This window comes from Papaver somniferum, chromosome 1, assembly GCF_003573695.1.
Source record: "Papaver somniferum cultivar HN1 chromosome 1, ASM357369v1, whole genome shotgun sequence".
NCBI classification, from domain to species: Eukaryota; Viridiplantae; Streptophyta; class Magnoliopsida; order Ranunculales; family Papaveraceae; genus Papaver; species Papaver somniferum.
In genome coordinates this window covers 28,192,798-28,215,383 of record NC_039358.1, presented here as the reverse complement: position 1 = coordinate 28,215,383, position 22,586 = coordinate 28,192,798, and the positions used below count along the sequence as shown (strand labels likewise).

The 22,586-nt window shown below is 35.9% G+C and overlaps 1 protein-coding gene across 1 annotated transcript; it reads left to right on the top strand.

The window, feature by feature from the left end:
• Positions 1-20,155: 20,155 nt before the first annotated feature.
• LOC113271851 lies at positions 20,156-21,488 on the top strand. The gene is made up of 2 exons (XM_026521800.1): positions 20,156-20,363; positions 20,460-21,488. The coding sequence occupies exons 1-2, from the start codon at positions 20,156-20,158 to the stop codon at positions 21,386-21,388; spliced, it is 1,137 nt and encodes a 378-aa protein (XP_026377585.1). The 3' UTR covers positions 21,389-21,488.
• The last annotated feature ends 1,098 nt before the right edge of the window (positions 21,489-22,586 follow it).

Here is a 22,586-nt window from a genome sequence, read left to right as displayed (position 1 = left end):
AGTCCTTCTTTACAACTTGATTTTAAGAATGCAGCAGCTAAATCAAAACTGCTAAAACTGCAAAAGTTTACAGCATCTTATATTGCATTTTGAATAATACTAATGCATGTTAATGATACTATTCCAAGCAAGTTGATTAAAAAATTTGGGTGGTGGATGACCAATTAACCACCATAAACGGTTTAATGTAGCAGACAGGAGGGTACACTTTAAAGGACTGAAGGTACGGTCTGTTGAGTTAGACTGCATTCAACCGTTGGTATTGAATACCTCAATATGGAAACCCAAAAAATTGAAGGCATATCTAATACAGGGTTTGCTAGCTGTGTAAAATATTCGGATGCAAGATAGCAAGTGCATATGTGCTAGGAATGTCCAAAGTTAAAGATAGACTCGGATCAATTGTCTCTAGATTATAAAATTAGAGTGGGGTTTGTTGGTTTGTTTTTGACTTAAAATCCCGTCTGTTTTATCAACAGCTAATCTGACTTGTAAAGTAAACATGAAATAAACAAGATGTGGAAATTTCGTATGTGCATAATCCAAGATTTGTTTTTTAAATAAATCTTTTAGATTGGAACAGGAGACTTGCTTTAACAAGACATCCATTGATACTTATCCCGACTATCAAGTCCAGATTCTGAAGTAAAGATTGGTGGAATGTGAACTGAAAACACCTTTGATTGCGGAGTAATATTGCCATTTTGAAAGAAAAAACACTCTACACAGCACTAGAAAGAGATAAGAACTCGACCATATATGTCTTTAAAGCTTTATCACGTACCTTGTTCATAGGAGTAGTTGTTTGTTATTCTTGGATTCGATATATCTTCTTCTCTTTTCATTTTCCTTTACTTTTCTAATTATGAATGATTTGGGATCCGAAAGTGCATATATGTTTTGGAATATCCCAAGTTAAAGATAATTTTAAATTTGGAAGATAAGAATGGCTTTTACAAATTATCTCTAAATTCACAAAAATCTACTTTTCTTGTTTAATTATGGACACTTCCCTGGTTCAAGTTCTTGGGATGTTTTTGCCAAGATGCTCATGATTGGTAAAAGGGGTGACCGCAATTAGCAGGAGTACCGTTTCATACGACACAAAAAAATTATATCCGATCCTAACCGTCAGATCATTCAAACGATACTCCCTTAGCAATCCCGGTAACTCCCCTTAGCAATCGTGAAGATTCTTGAGAAGACCCACATAATCACAATTCCAGATACATGATTTGGTCCAGAAGGTGAAGAATCATACGCGTCAATGCTTTTCATTGTAGGAATTCTTAGGTTGCGTCTAGTGGAGAAGGAAAGTAGTGAGTTGAACAACGGTGCTATGTAGACTAGGAGGAACTCTTGAGCCTAGTGGTGAGGGAGGGAAAATAGAATTGGGCGAGGATTGTTTCCAAATATTAATAAAGTATTCTTCTTTTTTTTGACTTTTCAGATTCAACAAAAACAAAAAAATCAACTGGATATTGTGGAGGTGCTTTCTCTCTCCTCCTCTCTCCCCTCCACTCTCTTTCTCACTCTTTCTTCTCCAACAAAACCATCGGGAACAACCCTTTTTCGATTAAATTTGAGCAGATTTCTTGATTATTCCTTATTTTTTAGGTTAGCTAGTAGTTTAGTGTAGTTTTTTTTTGTTATATTTCCTACTTATCTACATCAACTCTTTTGAGGTTTATCTTTGCTTTAATAACGATTCTTGGTTATTGGGTTGGGTTTTAAGATCAATAGTGATGCTCTCCATGTTTTCCAACGACGAAATCTTCATCTTGGTTGTCTCCGGCGACGGAATCTTCATCATCAACTTATCCGGGGACGAAATCTCTGCAGGTGGTCTTTTTGACGACGGAAGCTTCATCACTAGTTACAAGAGATTTGAGCAAATCAGTCCTACTTTGGGAACACATCTTTCTATAGAAGAAAAACAAACTAAATGGTTGGAAGTTAATTTCGAGAAAAATCATTTTTCTTCCGATTTAATCGGATCTTAATTATACTTATATTTTTCTTTCTCCGGTAATCCTTCTCTTTCTCTTGTCGGATTTCTCGGTATTGTACTTTTACGGTATGTTCCTGTTACTTTGTATTCTGTTACTTTTGATCTTAAACTTATTGTAACCCCGTAATTTCAAGAACATGTAAGCTAGACTTACATGACCTAAGGTTTTTATAGTAAAAGTGTTTACCACTAATTCAAAGTAACGGAAGCAGTAGCAGTGTCTTGAGTAACATAAACAGTAACTGAGTCTTCGGTAGCAGGAAATAAAGTAACAAAGATTTTTTGAATCGATGTTTAGAAGTTTGGTTCGGAAATTGGCCCGACTCAGCGTTGGAGTCTTTCTAACAATTGATATAATCGATGAACTTGTTGATGATCTTGATTTTCTTGCATTTTCCTTTGATTTCTTAGTTGTTGATGTTCTTGTTGCTTGCTCAACATTCCGCATAAAATAAAGTACACAGGCAAACCAGTAAGTCTTAAAACTAACCATAATAAACAAAGAAAAAACATATCTATAAAATATTAGATTGCTAGAACAACCTAGAGCATCAAGATCACATAAAACTAACACAAGCCAAAATAAAATCCAACCATCTTATTGTATGGATTGCTTTCTTCCCTGCGAAACATTACATCATATACCTTATATTCATCCAAATATCGATGAAGAAAAACCATAAAAATTGCAAACAATAACAGTTCCGGTAATGAAACCAAACCGTAACTAAAACTTAAGTTTCTAACAGCATACAATAGATCAGAACGAAAAAGAGCGAGTTATGGTGCTTGATCTGCTCAGATCGGCTCTATGAGCAGAGGGATATTTAGTTAGAGGAGGTATTCGTTGGGGAAAATATTTGGAGAGAGAGAAAGAAATTAGTATGATTTAAGAGAGTTAGACTTGTGTAAGCTACATGTCTATTTTTTTCCTTCAACCCCTGCTATTTTGTTCATGAGTGTGAGGACACGAAACACTATGACCAACACCACTTGGAGCCAAATATGATGAAACATTCCTATACTCTCACCACCCGGATTAGAATGTAAATCCTTAATTTTCCTACTAAATGGGTTCTCAACCAACTTCTAAAACCTCAAGAAGGTACAAAAATCCTCAAACTTATATACAAGAGGATGTAACCATGTGAGTCGACTATAAAAATCAACGAACGTGACATAATATCTATAACTATTCACTGCACATAGCATGCGATCTTAAATTAAGATGCTAGTTGGCGGTACACTTAAGGTACTTGAACAGGGTACAGAGGTTGTACGGCGTTAAAACAAAAAGCTTAAACACGTTAAGACTCTTTGGTACGCAGAGAGAGCGAATTAAACAAAATTTCGGTCCAAAAAGGCAGACTGACAAAGAAGTCGCTTCAATTTGTGGTTCTACTAGTCAATTACTCCCATTCCTCATAGAAAAGGCTACGGAATGAGATCCCTCATTGGATTTGAATGAGTTTGATCAAAATAGATAAAATTCGGTGTTACTGTGGGATGAAAGCTCTCACCATACACCCAAAATCATTCATATACTCATTCAGATCAATGAGTGTACGTCCGACAGTCTTCACTAGGAGGCTAAAGATGTGCAGCTCACTCAAAACGGCTGAAGTTGTACCGTTTCAAGAGGTTTTCTATTTTTTATTGTGTTTAGACTCTTTTATGCGGGCCCCATTGGAGTTTTATATAAAAATAAGAAAAATACTTATGAGTCACATGTTCATGCACATTTACTTTGTTTTACAAATTTGCTTGCCCATGGTCACGAAGTCACTCTTTCAGCTTGGCTCTCACCGGTTTTTGCAGCGAACATTCCATAGCCCTTTCTCTGACTAGAATTGATTTACTTGATTTTTGGTTTAAGTGTCTAAGCTCTTAATGTTCCACGGGTGGGCTTCCACTAATTAAAACACCTTTGATTACGGAAATATATCGCTATTTTGAGTAATCATTAATTCCTGTAGAAAAACACTCTACACAACACCCTGGGAAGAGATAAGAAGAACTCGACGATATATTTAAATCTTGGAGAATAGTTGTTATTTTTTGGATTCAATATATCTTCTTCTCTTTCCATTTTCTTTTCTATTTCTGGTATTAAATTATGATGATTTGGGATCCAAAAGTGCATGCATGTTTTGGAATATCTAAAGCTAATAAGCCATTTGGATTTGGAGATAAGAATATGTACTAAGTAGTAATTAAACTATGCACAATAGTAGATATTTACACATGTATGTAACTGCACACCCTTGTTTTAAAGGGCCTCCGCTTCGGGCTCTAAGCCCTTTCTCCGTTTTAGGAATTACTGTTTAGTCCAGAAAATCCAGTTCCGATTATGCTGTAGTCCACCACGAGAACTTATTTATCCACTGGTCCAAAAACATGTTTTTGGACCAGATTTTTTATTCTCTAGTCCACGCACGTGCGACTCAAACAAAAGCCTACTTTCAGTATACCAAACATACCCTTCTGCAACTGTATAATCGTTCCTTTTTTTTCTTCATCTCAGATTCAGTCTCTCGCTTCTCTGCTGCTGCGTTTTTGTGTTTTCTCGCTCTCTACTGCTGGTAGTGTCATTCAATTAGGTTCATCTCAGCTTCGAATTAGGTTTATCTCAGATTCGAACAAGGTATTTACTGTAATCATTTTGCTTTGGTGTTGTTCTTGAAATCATGATGAATAATTAGGTTTATTCTGATCCGATTTCTATCAGAACAATTGTTTATGATGTACATTGTTATCTTTTCTTTTATGATGATTTCAGTTCAATTCAGTTTCCTTTCGATCTTTTAAGTAATTTTGTGATTTTTGTGTCTTTCAATTAGGTATCTCAGATTCCAATTAGGTTTATCTGAGATTCAAACAAGGTATGTTACTATAATCATCTTTTCTCTGCTGTTATTCTGTTTAGTTTCTTGTAATCTGATTTTTTGTATTTTTTGAGATATGTTTGTTTCATTTAGACAAATCGTGTAGTAATTTTATTTTTTATTTTGATATAGTTGCAGTTCATCAGCATGCATTTTTGTTGATATGATCATGTGTCTCAAAATATATGGAACATATTTATTCATAGGCACGTTACATATTGATATGTAGTAAACTACCATATAACATGCTCTCTTTTCATCCTACATTTACATACCAATACGTACTGCATATAACATGCTCTCTTTTCATCCTACAATAGATGTCAATAGATATCAAAATGTATAACGCATATTTATTCAGAGACTCAATACATGTCAATATGTAATGCATACAACATGTCAATAAATATCGAAATGATACACCACATATCCATTCAAAGACTCTTTTTTAGACTCAGTACATACATATCAATACGTATATTATAAATATGTCAATACATATCGAAATGATACAACACATATCCATTCAAAGACTTTTTTTTAGACTCAGTACATATCAATACGTATAAAATTGTTATGTATCATATCAAAATGTAATTTTTGGATCATTTTTTACAGGGTTAACATGTCTGGCGTTGCTCACGATTCAGAAATTGCTTGCTACTCTCATGTATACCATAAGTAATACCACTTTGCATATTTGGTTACATCGTCTTCCACTTTAGAGGATTTGAAATTTTCCATCTGTAATATGTGGAGCTGGTTGACTCCATCTACTATTGCCGTTAACTATGTCCAGAATCAAGTGATAGTTCATATTCTTGCCGACATAACGCTCCAAAGCATCGCTGCATTACATTCTGCAAAGAAATCGCCCTTCTTTGATTTGCAGGTTGATGTAATTTCAGCTGGCGCATCTAGTTCTTCTAGGCGTATGGAAGTTGACAGTAATGCAGACTTAGTTGTCAGTGAAAAAAACAGTTATTTGAAAGATGGTAAAGAGGTTCCAAATGTGATTTTTTCAGATGGTTGGGAGAACATCTTCGAGGATACAAAACAATTATTTTATGGTGGTGTTGATTCTGTACGTATAGCTTGCCAAAAATACTGCATGAGAAGTGGGTATGAGGTAAGAAAGTTGAAGAATGACCTAGAGAGATTCACCGCCGTATGTAGCATGGAAGGTTGTTCATGGAAGCTTCATGCAACTTCCATTGGCAGTTCTATTGATGTTTTTAAGATAAAGGAATATGTGGGGAGGCACACCTGTGGTGGTGGTTCTATGTTGAAGAATCCAAAAGTTTCGAGAAAGCTTAATTATGAACAATTTAATTCATGAACGCGTCAGGCACAACCCTCTCATAAAGCCATGAGAGATTGTAGATTATGTTAAAGGTTGTGGCGGGATCGACATCAAGTATTACCACGCATATCATGCACTTGAGTTGTCGCATAAACATATTTTTGGTGATGATGTTAGCTGTTACACTGATCTTGCTTGGTGGGTGAATGTTGTTAGGGAAACATACCCCGGGTCATTTATTGATTTCGACTTCAATGATGCTACAAAGAGATTCAATAGACTTTTTATTTTCTTTGGAGCTTGTAGAGAGGGATATAAACTCTATCTTCTGATGATTTTCTGTGTTCCTTACTGGGAGTTTTAGAGGAGGTCTCATGGCGGCAACAAGCCTTAATGGCAATCAAGTTAACTTGTTTTTGTTTATTTTTCATATAAATAGTACAACTAGTACTGTCTATACAAGGACATATAACTAGTACAACATGTCTTGGCAAGCTAATAATTCCTACAATACTAGTATAGAACAAGGACTACATGTTGATAAGTAGTGTCTGGTAGTTATATTACTCATTTAATACAATACTTATAATGAGTATACTTCTACATATTGACCTTGTTGAGTATGAGGCAAATCATACTGCATGTCAACATGTAGTGTTAGTTTTTCACTTAGTCAAGCAGTTGGTTATTGTTTTCCTTTTAGCATAAAAAAGACTACATATCAACATGTTGATATGTACTGGTTGTTTTTCGTTTTAGCAGTTGCTTAACATAAAGAATAATTCCTTTTGCAGGTTTTTATCCCCTCGCATATGCATTAGTTTCTGGTGAAACTAATGACAATTGGGAGTGGTTTTTCAAGAATCTGAAGGAAGCTTTGGATGATGATCGCCCAATCACTTTTATGACTGAACGAGGTGAAGGGTTGGTTAAATATATTCCCAAAGTGTTCCCTAATTCTCATCAAATCTATTGCTACTTCCACTTGAACAAAAACTTACCTATCGCAAAGTCTGACGAAAAGTATAAAGAAGTTATTGATGCTTTCCGAAAGGAAACATATGCGCTTTATCCGCAAGATACGAGGAAGCACTTCAAGAAATGGTAAATTTGGGAAGGCCATGGGTTGCTGACTACTGCCGCAACATTCCAAGGGAAAAGTGGTACAGTGCGTTCTTCAAGGGTTGTAGGTATGGTCAGACTTCTTCAAGCGTTGCCGAATCTTTCAATAATTGGATCAACCACGAGAAGCAGTTACTTGCGTGTGCGTTCGTTGACAAGATCAGGTTTTCATCAATTCCCTTAGTCACAGTACAAGCTATATATGTAGTGTGAAGATTTTATTAGTTTCTTTTGTAACAGTACAAGCATGTGTGTTTTGTTAATCTACGTATGATGTAGTATAATAGACTTGTTGTTTCCTTGTATTGTAGGCTACGTATTATGTAGTTGATGTCAGAACGTCGTGAAGAGAGTGTGTTGATGAACCCAGAACTGCTAACCCCTGTGTATCAAGCCTTGATTGAACTACACATTCAAATTGGTCGTCCCTGGAAAGTTAGACAGTCAGATGCTAACCGCTTTGAGGTACATCCTCCAAGGTTAGCATTTATCCCTAATCTTTATCATCTGAATTTTAGTTATTTTTTCTTTTATTTTTAAGAAGCATGCCTTGTGATGTGATATCCAACAAACTAGTATCTTATTTGTACTGCAAATAACATATGAATATGTACTGTGTAGATACTCGGTAGATAATATGGTGTGTTTTGTGTGTGCAGGTCTCATATGGTAGGTCTAGAGAAAAAAACTTGTACTTGCCAACGATGCCGCGTGTATGGTTTTCCATGCTCGCACGCTACTGCAGCTACTACTATATCTGGAGGAAGGATACTTGACTACGTCGAAGATTACTTCAAAGTTACCTGTTATCGTGAGCTATATACAAAATCTATTAGACCTGTTCTTAACCACGATAGGTATGTGTCTTTAAAAGTACATTTTTGTGTTGTTTTTTAAGGAACAATATACTGTTTACATATTAGTGGGTAGTTACGATTCTGTATTTTTCTCATAGGCCTGATGAGTATCACGTAGACGATACCGTTCTCCCACCAGCTGTAATTAGGGCTCCACCAGGCAGGAAAAAGGGAAAGCGTATTAAAAGTACATGGGAGAATAGTATAAAATCTGTTAAGTGTTCAAATTGTAATTTGAAAACTCATCACAACAAGGCAACATGCACTCTTATCCGTCAGTATGAACTTTCTGAAGAATGATTTGTGACAGGTATGTGTTTCAATCAGTACATATTAAAAATATATCTTGGGGTAGGATGATACCATACAATGTATTTTTTAAGTAAGTAGTGTTTTGATTTTTCTTTTCTTTTATCACAGGCTTTGAACGTGCAGCAGAATGTGATGCCGATGACGTTGCCATTGTTTCCACCTTCTATTATTTGAAAAGCTCACCACCAGCTATCAACATGTAGTCCTTGTTCTATTCTACTTTTTCCTTTGATTCGTCAGTACCAACTGAATTTGGTTAATAACTGTTTCTTTACAGTACAAATATTATAAGTGCATTGAAATTACTGTTTTTGTTGTTTTCTTAGAACTTCTTTTGGTTTTCAAACATTATAAGTCTATCAATATGTAGTTATATTGATCTTTCGAATAATGAAATATGTCATTAAGTGTCAAATAATAAAATATGTTGTTAGTTTGTCATTCACCATATAATGAAATATTGATATTGATCTTACATGTCAGTATCTATCACCAGTATTGTAGTATTACATATTGATATTACATGTCAGTATTGTAGCATAAGCATCTTCCACTACATACTGATATGTACTGATTGTAGTGTAACCATACTTATATTCAAAAGCTATTATCGATATACTGCTACATACTGATATGTAGCATTATATTGATAACCATCTTCCACTACATAATGATATGTACTGATTGTAGTGTAACCATACTGATATTGTAACAAGAATACAATCAGTACTTACTGATATGTACTGATTGTAGTGTAACCATCTTCCACTACATACTGATATGTAGTAGTATATTGATAACCATCTTCCACTACATACTGACATTTCCATCACTTAAATCAAATTTAAACCATTCCTTAAGATTAGTTTAAACTTTGTGGTTTCCTAACTGATTCACCATCTACGGGGGTCGAGGGGGCAGCGCCCCTCGTATTAACAACACAAAATCACTAATAAGTTAGACTACATAACAAAGTAAGAGAATTGAAATATCAATACATTAAACCTAACCCAAGTGCAAATTAAAAATCACTAATAAAAGGAAAAACAACATTTAAGATATGTTTTTGAACATTCTTGAACTCATGAAATGTAACCAAGAATAAAAGTAAAATAGGTAAATATTAATATGTACTGTCAGACTACTTTTAGCAATTAGGACTCTATTGTGTCAGTTTCCAACCGATTTCTGGTGGAGATGTTGTCAGCAATTTGCATGCTAAAGCAACCCTTTTGTTCTGAATCTTCAATTGCACTTCATCATCATCTCTCAAAGCTACTCCCACATATTTGCTTTTCGACTTCATCTTCATAAAATGCATCACAAATAGTAGGCAGTCTAGTGATTTTCCTTGTTGAGGTGCTTCACATTCATTGACTACTACATTCTTCAATGTTTCTTTATTGTTCTCCACCAAGTACATGTTGATAGATTTGTACATGTAATCTGCCATTTTTGTGGCGTTTGGATAACATATTCCTCCCCATTCAGCCTTAGAAGAATTGTAGTGGCTGAACACCATTTTTTCGCAGTCATACTCAAGTAGCGTCCAATGAAGATTGTGATGGCACATTGGTGCAAGAATCTTCTTGATACTTTTATCCATCGCCAATATTGGTTTGTAACAGAACCTTCTGCTCCTCCTTTGAGCTTATCCTGGAACTCGACATTGAACTGAAAACATGGATGTACTTGAATAGTTATATCTAATTATGTTTTATGCAATATAGATATGTAGTGTACCTATTCCTACATAAAACACAACAACATTGCGAGTACCTATTCCTACATACTTTAATATGAATATGTACCGTGTAGATATGCACTGTAAGATAACAACTTACCCAAGCGGACGGATCCAGATGCAAGGCAAGTAAGTATTTTATGTCTATTTTGTGCATCGGCTGCTCTTTCTGAAACAGTACATATCAATATGTAATGGTAGATACCACTACGAGAATGTAAGTATCTACTTTAATACAGTAAAAAGTGAACAGTAAATCATACTTAGACTGCACACTACTTACTTGTTTTTCTTTGGTATTTTTCGCTTGTATCTCTTTGACTTTTTGCTCCAAATTAGATTTAGCCCAGCTTCTAACCTCAGAACGCTGAACTTCAACATCACGGAACTTCAATACTGCAAGTGTTGTTGACAATTCAACTTCATAGGTGGCATTAACATTTGTTTGATCTTTCGGTGTTGACAAACCAACTTCAGAGGTGACATTAACATCTGTTTGATCTTTCGAAGAAACTTGCATTTCAACCTCAACTGTTGGGCCCACATTCAAAGCTTCATTGGGGTTGCTTTGAGTAGGTGTACATCCCAAGCTAACATAATATTCATGGCTGACTTCTCTCTGCAAAGGGAAAGCTTTCAAGTAAACTTCTTGTCTCATCAGCACAAGCTTTGAAGCGTCAACCTTTTCACCCTCTTGCTGCATTGTGTTCACATCGCTCCATTTGGCAGATATTGTACTCCTCAAATCATCGTATTTTATTTTCCAATCCTCTCCCCCCCAATACTGAGTCATCTTCTTCCTTCTCTTCTTCCGTTGGACTTGCATTTTCTTCTTATTTCTCTTCTTCCGATTCAGAATCATTATCTTCTTCACTGGAAGTTTCAGTTTTTTCTTCCTCTTGAATCCTTCTTGAGATACGATTAAGAATTTGTTTTTCATGGTTTGTGATCTCGTCTATGAATTCATCATGGAACTGTACAAAATCAAGAATGTAAAAAGCAACTACATATTATATACATGTATTTGTTTTACGTATCTATCACTACATATTGATATGTATCACCACAGATTCAATGTTAATAACTACATACTTGCACAACAAAGTAACACGATGCAAATATCACTATACATGAATATGTAAAACTACATTTACTATCAATATGTATTTCTTTTCGACAAAATATGTACTGCAAGTTTACCTCAAACTCAGAAAGATCAATATCCTTTAGGAACTCAGTACATATCTTTGTATGATTCCATCTAGACACTCTTGGCACATACACTCCTGCAGGTTCTGTCACTATAGGCTCGGGCTGCATCAAATGGGTATGCTCCGCAAACCAAGGCTGTAAGTATTGATATGCAGTGTTAGATATACTATCAAAATGTAGAAAACACACAAAACAAAAGAGTTTTAAAGTAGAGAAAATCTTACCAACAAATAAATAACACAACCATTAGTGTGTTTTAATGTTTCCTCGTTTTCATTCAGCTCTTGCTGTGAGTGAGAATGAATGAGGTCAGGCCGTGAAATATTCTTGGACTTCTCAAGATCAAGAACGAAACCAATATATTTTTCAGTCAAAGCATTTGCATCTTTTGTTGTGAAAAATAATGAAGTGCACATGAATAGGAAGATAAGCCTAACAAGATCTTCGACATCTTCCTCGTCTTCCTCGCCTTCTTCAGATTCTTGAGAATCTTCATGTGATTGATCACCCACACTTTCAAGAGAATCTTTATCAGACTTCACATTAATTGGTGTTCTTTTAAGGATTTTCAAGATTTCCTTCACCATTGTTGGCCTAGTTACTTTATCACGACGTCTCATGTCAGCAGGAAAAGTCCTTTTGAAGAATGCAGTTTCATGCCATCCACTTGTTTTATTGACCAATGTAAGCCTTAAATAATGATATTCCCTATTTGGAGTTCTTGGCATCCCATAAACGAGTGACATTTCTTCTGGTGTGGATACCAGCTCATGCGGTGTGTCGTGCCTTTCAAAGCAAAATATAAGCTTTTTTGGCTCATGACCTCTCTAGCAACAACGTAACATTTTGGTGATTGCCTCTTCAAGCTTCAACCAATGTTCTAATTAAAAACTTGTGTGCCAAAACATTAGTAACAGGTTCCCATATGATGCTTCAGCGATCAGCTACAGCTGCAAGTTACTCAACTTAAGTTTTTTTTGTCTTCTTAATAGTCTTCACAAGCCCATACAAGCCCCTGAAACCAGCTCGGTATAAACTTCGTGGTTTTCCAGCTGCTTTCTTACGCTTATTACCACCTACACAATAACAAGAATCTAAAACCATTACATAACATATCGATATTACCATATTGATATGTAGTTATAACAACAATATATAGTTATAATATCTACCATGTACTTTTTTAATTATGTAATGAATATTTGCGTGTTAAATTATACTTATAATATCTACTACATGCTGATATGGTACATATCAGATACCACTACATAATGATATTATAACTACGTATCAATATTTGCGTGTTAAATTATACTTATAATATCTACTACATATCATTATGAAGTATCAGACAAACATTACTACATGCTGATATGGTACATATCAGATACCACTACATACTGGTATTATAACTACATATCAATATTTGAATGTTAAATTAGACTTATAGTATCTACTACATATCAATATAAAGTACTCCCTCCGTCTCTAAAAGATAGGCAGGTTTGTGTGTAAATTTACACACAAACCTGCCTATCTTTTAGAGACGGAGGGAGTATCAGAAAAACATTACTACATACCTTCTTTCACGGGTATATTTGCTTTCTTTCCTTTTGCTTTTGGTGAAGGAGTAGCATCTCTCAGGAAAAGTGCTTTCTTCCCTTTTTCTTTTGGTGAAGGAGTAGCAGCCCTTGTCGCCTTTTTTGCTTTTGCTTTAGTAGTAGACACTGCTTCTTTTGGTGAAGGAGTAGCAGCCCTTGTCACCTTTTTTGCTTTTGCTTTAGTAGTAGCCGCTGCTTCTTTTGCTGTTGTAAACCAAAAATAATATCAAAACAAATATCCAAAAACAATATCACTACATATTCATAAACAAACACAACAATGCCATATGTATCACCATTTACGGGGGTCGAGGGGGAAACGCCCCCTCGTTATTAAGAATTACTAACTGTTGGTGAAGCAGGAATAGCTTTATGTTTTGGTTTTAACACTGCAAACAATACACATTATTGGTTATTCAATCTCAAAGCAGTTTTCACACACTGCATGTCAATATGTATGAACAAATTACACACACTAGACAACATATTTGTCAAGTCAAATATGTAGTATCATTCTCAAAGAAGTGTCAGACAACATATTCATATGTAGACAACATATTGAGCATAAAACATATGAATCATACACTGCATGTCAATAAGTAGTATCAAATTACATACACAATAGTTGAAAACATGTACACCACACACTACATACAAACATGTAGTGATTCTATTGAGCATAGAACATATGAATCACACACTGCATGTCAATAAGTAGTGTCAAATTACATATACAACATGTTGAATCACCAACAGAGATGTAGTGATTCTATTGAGCATAAAAATCGAAAATAAAATCGACTACAACTTACCTTTTTTCTGGTGTACATTTGCTTTCTTCCTCTTTGTTGGTGAAGGAGTAACAACTTTAGTCTTACTTCTTGTTATTGGTGAAGTAGCAGCGGGGGGGTTTCTTTTGTGTTTGTTGTTGGTGAATCATCATTGTTTTTTGTTCTTCTTTTTGCTGGAGAAGGGTTTTCTTTTACGATTTCTTCTCTAATTGTCCTCTTAATTGTTCTATTCAATCCCATTTTCTCTCTTCAGTTGAATGTAATGAAAATTAGGTCTGAAACTTATGTTTTTGTATATCGATTTTCTGTAACTGTTGTTGATGAGTTTTTTTACTTCTATTTTTCTGTAACTGGTGAATTTATTTTGAAATTTTTCTGTGACTGAAAGAAGAAGAGAGAAGAAAACCGACGAGAAGAGAGAAGAAAACTGAAAAGAAGAAAAAGCAATTGTTGAACTTGTGTAATCTGACACTTATGGGTATAGAGGTAATTTCATAGGATTTTAAACCTTTTTGGACTACCAGATAAAACCTATATCCCGCTGGACTAGCCATTAACCCGGGTCGGGTTTAGTGGACTAAACAACAAATTTCCCCATTCCCAGTTTGTCTAACCATTTAAGTAGAAACATGGTTGTTTTAGCAGTGTGTTCGAAAATAGTAGTAATAAAAATAAGAAAAAAAAGATTCATCCCAGATGTACACGAAGCATCTAGTTCTGCAGGAAAATCTCACGAAAATTATATTTCACATAAATAATGATAGTGATTTATGTATGTGTACTTAGCAATTAACTAGCTAGTTGGCAATAATATGTATACAATTTGAAGAATTTGTTGTCATTTATATTCTGTGTCACTACGGTTTTTGGCTAGTTTCATTTTTTGGTACCTTAGTTCCAGAGGTGCCTTTGTGTGCTGTGATATGATATGATCTCCTACGATTTTACAAAAATTGCGCGTTAAAATTAATCTATTCCACGATACCAAATGGAGAAATATTTTCAACTTTGTTCCGACAAAATATTAGTTCCAAGTTGATTAAAAAAATCTGGGTGGTGGATGACCAACTAACCACCGTAAACGGTTTTTTGTTATCCGAATTAATGTAGCTAGCAGCCATGGGTACGCTTTGAAGTACTGAAGGTACCATTGTTAGCTTTTACAGCAACAATGAGCCAGACTGGTGGAGGTGTTATTCAACAGCAGCCCCAATAAAAAAAATAGAAAAAGCGTGGGAGCATCTTGAGAGGCTAAAGAATAGTAATGAATCATGCCGTATCTTATACAGTGTTTACCGTCCTAGTACGAGATTAGGATTTAGGATAAAAAGTGCATACGGAGTGCTAGGAATGTTATTTGCTTTTGACTAAAGTGATTAGGCGCGGATACGCAACAGTCAGGGGCGGATCAACACCCCAGGCTTCACCTGGCTTAGAATAAATTCTTAGTTTAAGCCACCCCCAAATTAAGAATTTTTTAGAAAAAATAGGTAGTGGAGCTTAGCCGGTTAGCACTCTCCCATGACCCAACTTAAATTGTTATCAAGCCAGGGTAGGAAATTACACGTATGCACCAAGCCACTCCTAGTCACAAATATCCTAGTTCAACAGTTTAAACCAGATTTCCTTTTATCAACAGCCAGCTGATTTGTTCTTTTATTTATTTTGATGAATAAAACAAGAATATATCGGTAAAAATTGAATTACATCGATCTGCAGAATCAGGCAGGCCAGTCCCCGTTCTGAGTTTATTTTAAGTAGATTCATACGTTGTGTTGGTGATAATGTGTTCAGAGCAAATGACTCAATGCACTGCACTTGATTAGTGAGGATACATGTAAGAAACGAGATGTGGAATTTTCGTTCCTACTTCTGCCTGGACTCAAAGGTTGAAAACAGTGTTCACCCGTGGAAGATGCAAAATTTTCTTTTCTAAATAAATGTCTTGGATGTGAAAATTTGATTGGAACGTAAGACTTCCCTTAACAAGATACACCGGAGCCACGTGTATCTTATCTTGACTATGTATTGCCAAAGGATGGATCCATTTCACAACTAACAATGACAACAACGTTTTGAGGTCACTCCAAATTCTGAAGTGTGCAGCTGAAGTAAAGAATCTATGAAAGTCATGGGATCCCTTATCTATTATGAGACCCATAAATCTCTAGAAGCAAAGAAAATGACTAACTGGCTTTCTAGGAAACAACTGTAGCAGCCTTGTTTCTTGGCGCCCAATGGAAACATTTCTTCTTTTTTATGTAAAGTTAAGGAAAGTGGCCAACTGCCTTTTTTGGTGGTACAAAAGGAAATTATTGTTCCTTTGCCTATAAATTCCCACGAAATCTCTCCCAACTGAATTCCAGAACAAGCTCAACCAAAATATCTCTCTCTGTAAAAGCTCATTTGTCCCTCCCTTAGTGCTTCTTCTTCACATACTTGAATCAAAACCACAAATTTTCTCTCAACCATGACATCGATTGCTGCAAATTTTGCTAGTGCATATGTTTTACAAAAAATGTGCAAGGAAAAGGAAATGATGAAGAAAAAAGAAAGAATGGAAAACGATGAGATATGTAATAAAAGTGAGACTAATACTACTGCTTATCAAGGTAAGGAAGAAGAAAAAGAAGATATGAAATATGGTTGCTTTGGTGTCTTTGAAAAGAGTAGTTACAAAAACAAGAAGAAGAAAATTCATCCAAGTGGTGTTCAAAATATATGATACCATGAATGTTTTATGAATGTCAATCAGGCAAAAAAAAAGAAATTTATGAATGTTTCAAGGTTTCTTGTAATGGTGTGGTGTAGCGTAGGCATGTGTAATGCTAGCTAGTTTGCTTGCCCGTCATTTGTATAAAATTTCAATTTTCAAGAGTTTATCTTCATTCTGTTTGATATTTAGTTTGTTGTACATAGACTGGTAAACTTCGAAGTTTGACCATTTTTATTAATCTCCTCAAGTACGTAGTAGTCCTCATGTCCTATATACCCTTACCATATAGGAAGAAGAATTTGGAGTTTCTCTCGAAATTTTTGAAGGACTTGCTATAGGAAAACTGTGAATGCCATATTGCCATGAATCATTGAGTTCCAAATTTTTAAATCAATAGCGAGATTATACCAATTCAAATTAACTGTTTTCGTCTAACAAAATAAAAATAAAAATACTGGAGTACTGAACTTTATGGGTGGTAGATGACAATTAATCAACCAACATATTAAATCTTCAACCAAGTTGGTAGTTGAGTTGGTACCCTTTGAGGTACGTATAGTTTTGTTGTACGGCGCTAAAATGAAAGGCTCAATAGAGTTTAGCTCCTTAAGGCGCTCGGGCGTGCGCAGGCACAGTAACTTAAAATTTGGTCCAAAAACACGATTGTTCGAAGAGTTCCGTTTGGTACTACGTGGTCAATGAATTCGTTTCTACGCCATTTCTAACCGAAAATACCATTTTACAAGAAAATTCTGTAAGCTAGCATCTCCCCAAAACATCAACAAGGCTATCACTGATGACGACTACGGTGAACAAATATACTTACAAGTCACTGAAGTGTTTGGAATCTTATTCCGGCAGCTGTGGTTTGGATTTTATGGAGGGAAAGAAACTGCCGCACTTTTGAAAATAATTATGTGTACAAAACTGATGACGACTTGTGTTTACAGGTTAAAACTCTTGTGCTAATGTGGGCTGCTAGTGCAGGTAATAGAATTCATTTGAACTTCTCTTACAATGTTCATCATTGGAGTACAGTCTTTCTGTAATCTGTTGTATTTTGCTTTGTTCTACCTCTGGTAGATTATTTGTACATTCTTTATCTCTGAATAAATATCTCAATTCTGATCAAAAAAACTGTATTGGACTGAAACTTCTAGATTGTCAAAGGTTGTTAATACCAAATTCTACGAGGGAAATTACTGATCTGGTAGATTGAATAAGGCGTCTAAACTCTAAATGCTTGGCGGGTGGACTTCCACTATGGTGGTGATACCTCTGATTGCGGAGGAATAAAAACCCCATTTTGATTAATCATTCCTGTAGAGAAAAACACTCTACCAAGCACTGGCAAGAGATAAGAAGAACTCAAACCATATCGTTAAAGCTTCATCACCTTGTCTAATGCTTGTTGGACTTGACATCTTCTACTCTTTTGCTTTTCCTGTTTTCTTTATTTGGTTAGTGTGTTGGTTAGTAAAGTGTTTTCTGCATTAAACTATAATAATTTAGGATCCGAAAGTGCATATATGTTTTTGAATGTCCAAAGTTAAAAGATAGATTTGATATCGCACCATAGTGGGTTCGTACTAATCCCCAAATCAAAAATCGCTTTGCCCGTACTACCATTAGCACAATTTAGCAATGTTGCGGTAGTTATTCCGACTACAATATTATACTAATCTTTCCTGATTTCCTTTTGCTTTTCTTTTTTTCTCGTTTTAGTGCTCATCGAAATCTTTCTCTTCTTGCAAATCTAATAAGATTCCATTGGCTTTATATCATTTAGTGATAAGAATCTCTGCTTAATTAATGGCTTTTACAAAATATCTCCAAGCTTTTCAATAATCTACTTTCCTAAAAGATTATGTTGTTAATTACCCACGTATTTGAGTAAGATATTTTTATCAACACACGTTTTAGTACTATCTGACCATGGGTATAGTGTTGACATTAGCTTTTGTAAAGAAACTTGTAAGTTGAAACCGTGTAGTTGGTGGCATGGCGCTATTGATAGATATGCCACATTGGATTGAAATGGAAAGTTGGATACTACAATGCATGCGAAGAAAAAACTCCCAATATTTCTTCTTGTTTCTTAAATGCATGTGCAGCCAATTGCCAATCATGCAGCATCTTCAGACTGCATCATCCAATGAAATGTCAAACCGATGAAAGAATGAAACTTGTTATATTCTTGTCAGAAACTTACCAGTTACCAGTTTGGGTTTGTTAATAATACTTCCAAATTTACATCTACTGAAAAAACAAACGGTTATTATTTTCCAAAACTTTGTAACAATGTGAGAACTGAGAAGCTTCTTGGAAGGCACCTATTAATCAACCCCCAAGGCCCCAATGCATTTGCTAAAGTGCAGTACACGGGCACTGAATTTTCTACTGTCTATAACAAATTATAGGTTGCAATATACATAATGAAAATCCTTCTTACCATCCACTGGATTATATTCTTAATTGACGTACAGTTGGTTGTGTTTCGCGCATTGTCCTGAAACTTATTCTAAAGTGGTGGCCGGATTTCTTTCTATTTCCACTGGCAATGCGCTAATAAATAACAACACCTAGCCAGTTTGTTTCCTATGGTATTAAAACAATTCCAATTAAGAACTTTTTATCGACAAAATTCGAACCGTTAACGTGTCCGAATTGCTCTGGCATTCGAATAATCCTGCTAATCATGGTGCCAGAGGCTTACTGGCGCTACGCAGAAGCCGTGTGCAACGCGTCGTTTGGATCGTTATCGTGCCCGTCTTTGGATGGCAAGTAACAAGATTGCAAAATTGGCACCAGAATATTCAGGTGAACCTTTCTTGTTCCATCTCTCTCTCTCTCTCTACTCACGCGTCCTGCCACTCTATTTGCATGCTAGCCGCGCTTATACAACCAGTTAAGGCCGACTATCTATCTCTGACGTCTCTCTGTCACTCCATATATACGTTTCCATTAAACTGTTTTTCACTGATTTGATTTTGTATGTATTTGGGCATTTGTCATGGCTGGGAAACAAACTTCTAACACTTGCTAATTACACCATTAATTTCTCACTGACTACTCATTGCATGCATAACACAATGCTATACCTCAACGGTTGCAATGCAACTCATCATCTCTATATATTCAGTTACTTTTCATCTATCCAATACCACCATTCCTTCACCTTGTACTCTTCAAACCATTGCATCACCCCTTCTTTCTCTAGATCTATCTTACTCTACTAGCCTAGTTCTCACCGAGCTTGCTGTGTTCGGTAAGAATCTGTATAATTCTTGATCTCAAGATAGTACATTTCAGTTTTTCTTACATGCGCTCATGTTTTTCTTTCCTTTTGGTGTAGAGATTTATACTAATGGATGCTGAATCATCATCTAACGAGTCACAACCAAAGATGGAAAGCACAATGGAATATCCATTTGGAACAGACATCAAAGTCCTACGAATTAAAAGCTCAGCCTTATGGTCAATGTCCGGAGGCGGTTGTCATGGTCACGATATCGATCAAACAGTTAGCATTGTTAGACAAGGAGATTTCTCATTCCATGTTATCGTACAAACCCAAAGCAGGATTATGATAACTATTTGCATGGTGGATGATTTGCAATGGCCACTAACTAAGGATACCCCAGTCATCCGAGTTGGGCTCCGAAGCTTTGCATTTGCAATGCCAGGCTTGCTTTATGGACTCCAGTTTTCAGATGATGGTTGCCAAAAGGAGTTAGAGGCTTTTGTGAAGCTTTTGGTGAGGTTTGGACATTATGAAGATCATTCACCAGGAAGGGAAACTACAGCCGGTGAGAATCATTCTGCTGTTTATTTTGTTTGCATTATGCTGCAAAAGCCACCCAAATATTGTTTGCACTGACCTCATTTCCTTGTGCTTTTGTTAGGCATTCAGGGTTCATTGCAAGAAGAAGATGATGCCAATTTTTGGGCAACATCTCAGTACAAGATAGAAAACATAACTCAACCATTTCTGACTCAACTAGGTGCAATAACAGATTACAAGTCTCATCTCATGACTACTTACTGCATGGTGAATTGCGAAACAAGTAATAGGCAGAGATCACTCAAAGTAGTGAGAATGTCAGCAATCACAAAGATGATAAGTAAAGGAATTCTTGTTGGTGGGATTCATCCTAATGAGCACATAGAACTCTTTTATAGCCCAAACAATTTTACTTTTCTAAACACCAACTATAATGAGGAGGATACTAATTATGGTATTGATTCACGGGCGTCTCCAACTATTTTTGCATTTTCTGACATCGTTGAAGCCATAGAAGCGTATGGAGTTGTTGTCTCGGGGAAATATCAGTCCATGCCACCTTATGAGCCTAAATGGAACCCATTACCAAACATTACATTTTGGAATATTAGCAAAGCGGGGTTAATTCGAATATTGCAAGTGATGGTAGCATCGGCAACTATGAATATCAACCATGAGGTGACCGGAGACTCTACTGATCAAGAAAATAAGCCTACTATAAAAGATATAAAGAGCGAGCACCATCAAAAAGTAGCCGTTGAACCAATGGATGAAGATTCAGACATATTCGCGCCAGTTGCAGGAGGAAATGTATCTTCTGGTCATCAAGAGTTCATGGAAGAAGAGGTAAGACCTCATGTGAAAGAACAAGTAGGTGTCCGTAATATGGAAGATAATAATGCAGAAGAGAATAATGAAGTAATTACTGCACCAATAAGGGAAATTAAGTTCCCGATAATCAACGAACCCGATACTGACGGAGCTGTTAGACCCGAAATGAATCGAGTCGAGGAATTAAGGGAAGCTTGTGCTGGCATGGAGGTTGCTTGATTGATGTTTCAATTCAAATGCATTATGTGTTTCTTTGATTGTTAGTTTAGTTTTACTTTCATGTCTTTAGATGAAACTTGTGTTATGCATGTAGCATGCAGTTTTTTTTTTTTTTTTTTTTTTTTTATAAGGATTTCAAGTTTGGAGTATATCAAGTAAGGGATTGTTTCAGTAGGCTCTGGGATAAACCATGCATTACTAAACCAATCCACTTTAGCTCTTACACTTCGGTCGCAATTACTCCGTGTTTCTCACATTCCATGTTTATCAAGCAACAGGCTTCTCTATGGATGCCTGTTCTTCTTTCTGGATGGATGATAGGTTGTTGGGTATATGGTTGGGTGATTGAGACTTAAATGATGGTTTTAAAATTTTTGAATTCTTTTAATTCGATTGTAACGATAAATCCCTTTCCAATGTACTTAGGCAAGGCACAAAAGATCACTAATTTAAACTGACAATTAATGGAGAATATTGGAAACGAAACATTCACTCTTGGTTGCAGCAACAACCACTTCCATTCTAGTATGTTGAATGTTGACTACAGAGATGGATAGGAATTAATTAGCTTCTCAAATTTCAATGGTGAAGTTGAAGCAATACTAAGCCTTGGCATATAAATACACCCGTAGTGCATTGGATTATTGTACACCACAGCCAGCAACAAGTAACTCAGAACTTGACACTCAAATCTTAGTCACTGATCAACTCCAATATGGCTACAGTAACTATACTGTCCAGCACCTTGGTGACAACATAGTAACAACTTTAACGAATTCTGCGTCGCTTATTGACTCTGTCCTTAACGAGTTTCGTTCGAAGCGCGTTATTGGTCTTGACATTGAATGGAATTCAGCTTCACCCGACAGCAAGGTTGCAACACTTCAGTTATGTCATGGAACTCGTTGCATAATTATTCAACTACTTCACTTGGATTATATCCCAAACTCTTTAAGAAACTTGCTTTTGGATCAATCTATCACTTTTGTCGGTGTTGGTATCACACAGGATATTGCGAAGCTGGATCGTGATTATGGTCTTAAGTGCTGGGCAGGTAATGAGTTGGGTGCACTTTCTGACAGGTTTTACGGTAGGGCTAGCCATCTAAGTGGTGGTGCTGAATTTGCTTCCACGATGCATAACTTGTTTGAACTTTCTGTTGAGAAACCGGTAAATGTGGCTCGCTCGGACTGGAGTG

What these genes read in the sequence shown, in the direction of transcription:
- LOC113271851 (XM_026521800.1), top strand. Translation starts at nt 20,156, where the DNA reads ATGGTGGATGATTTGCAATGGCCACTAACTAAGGATACCCCAGTCATC. An exon ending in AGGAAGGGAAACTACAGCCG is followed by an intron (nt 20,364 to 20,459) that starts GTGAGAATCATT and finishes TGCTTTTGTTAG; the next exon opens with GCATTCAGGGTTCATTGCAA.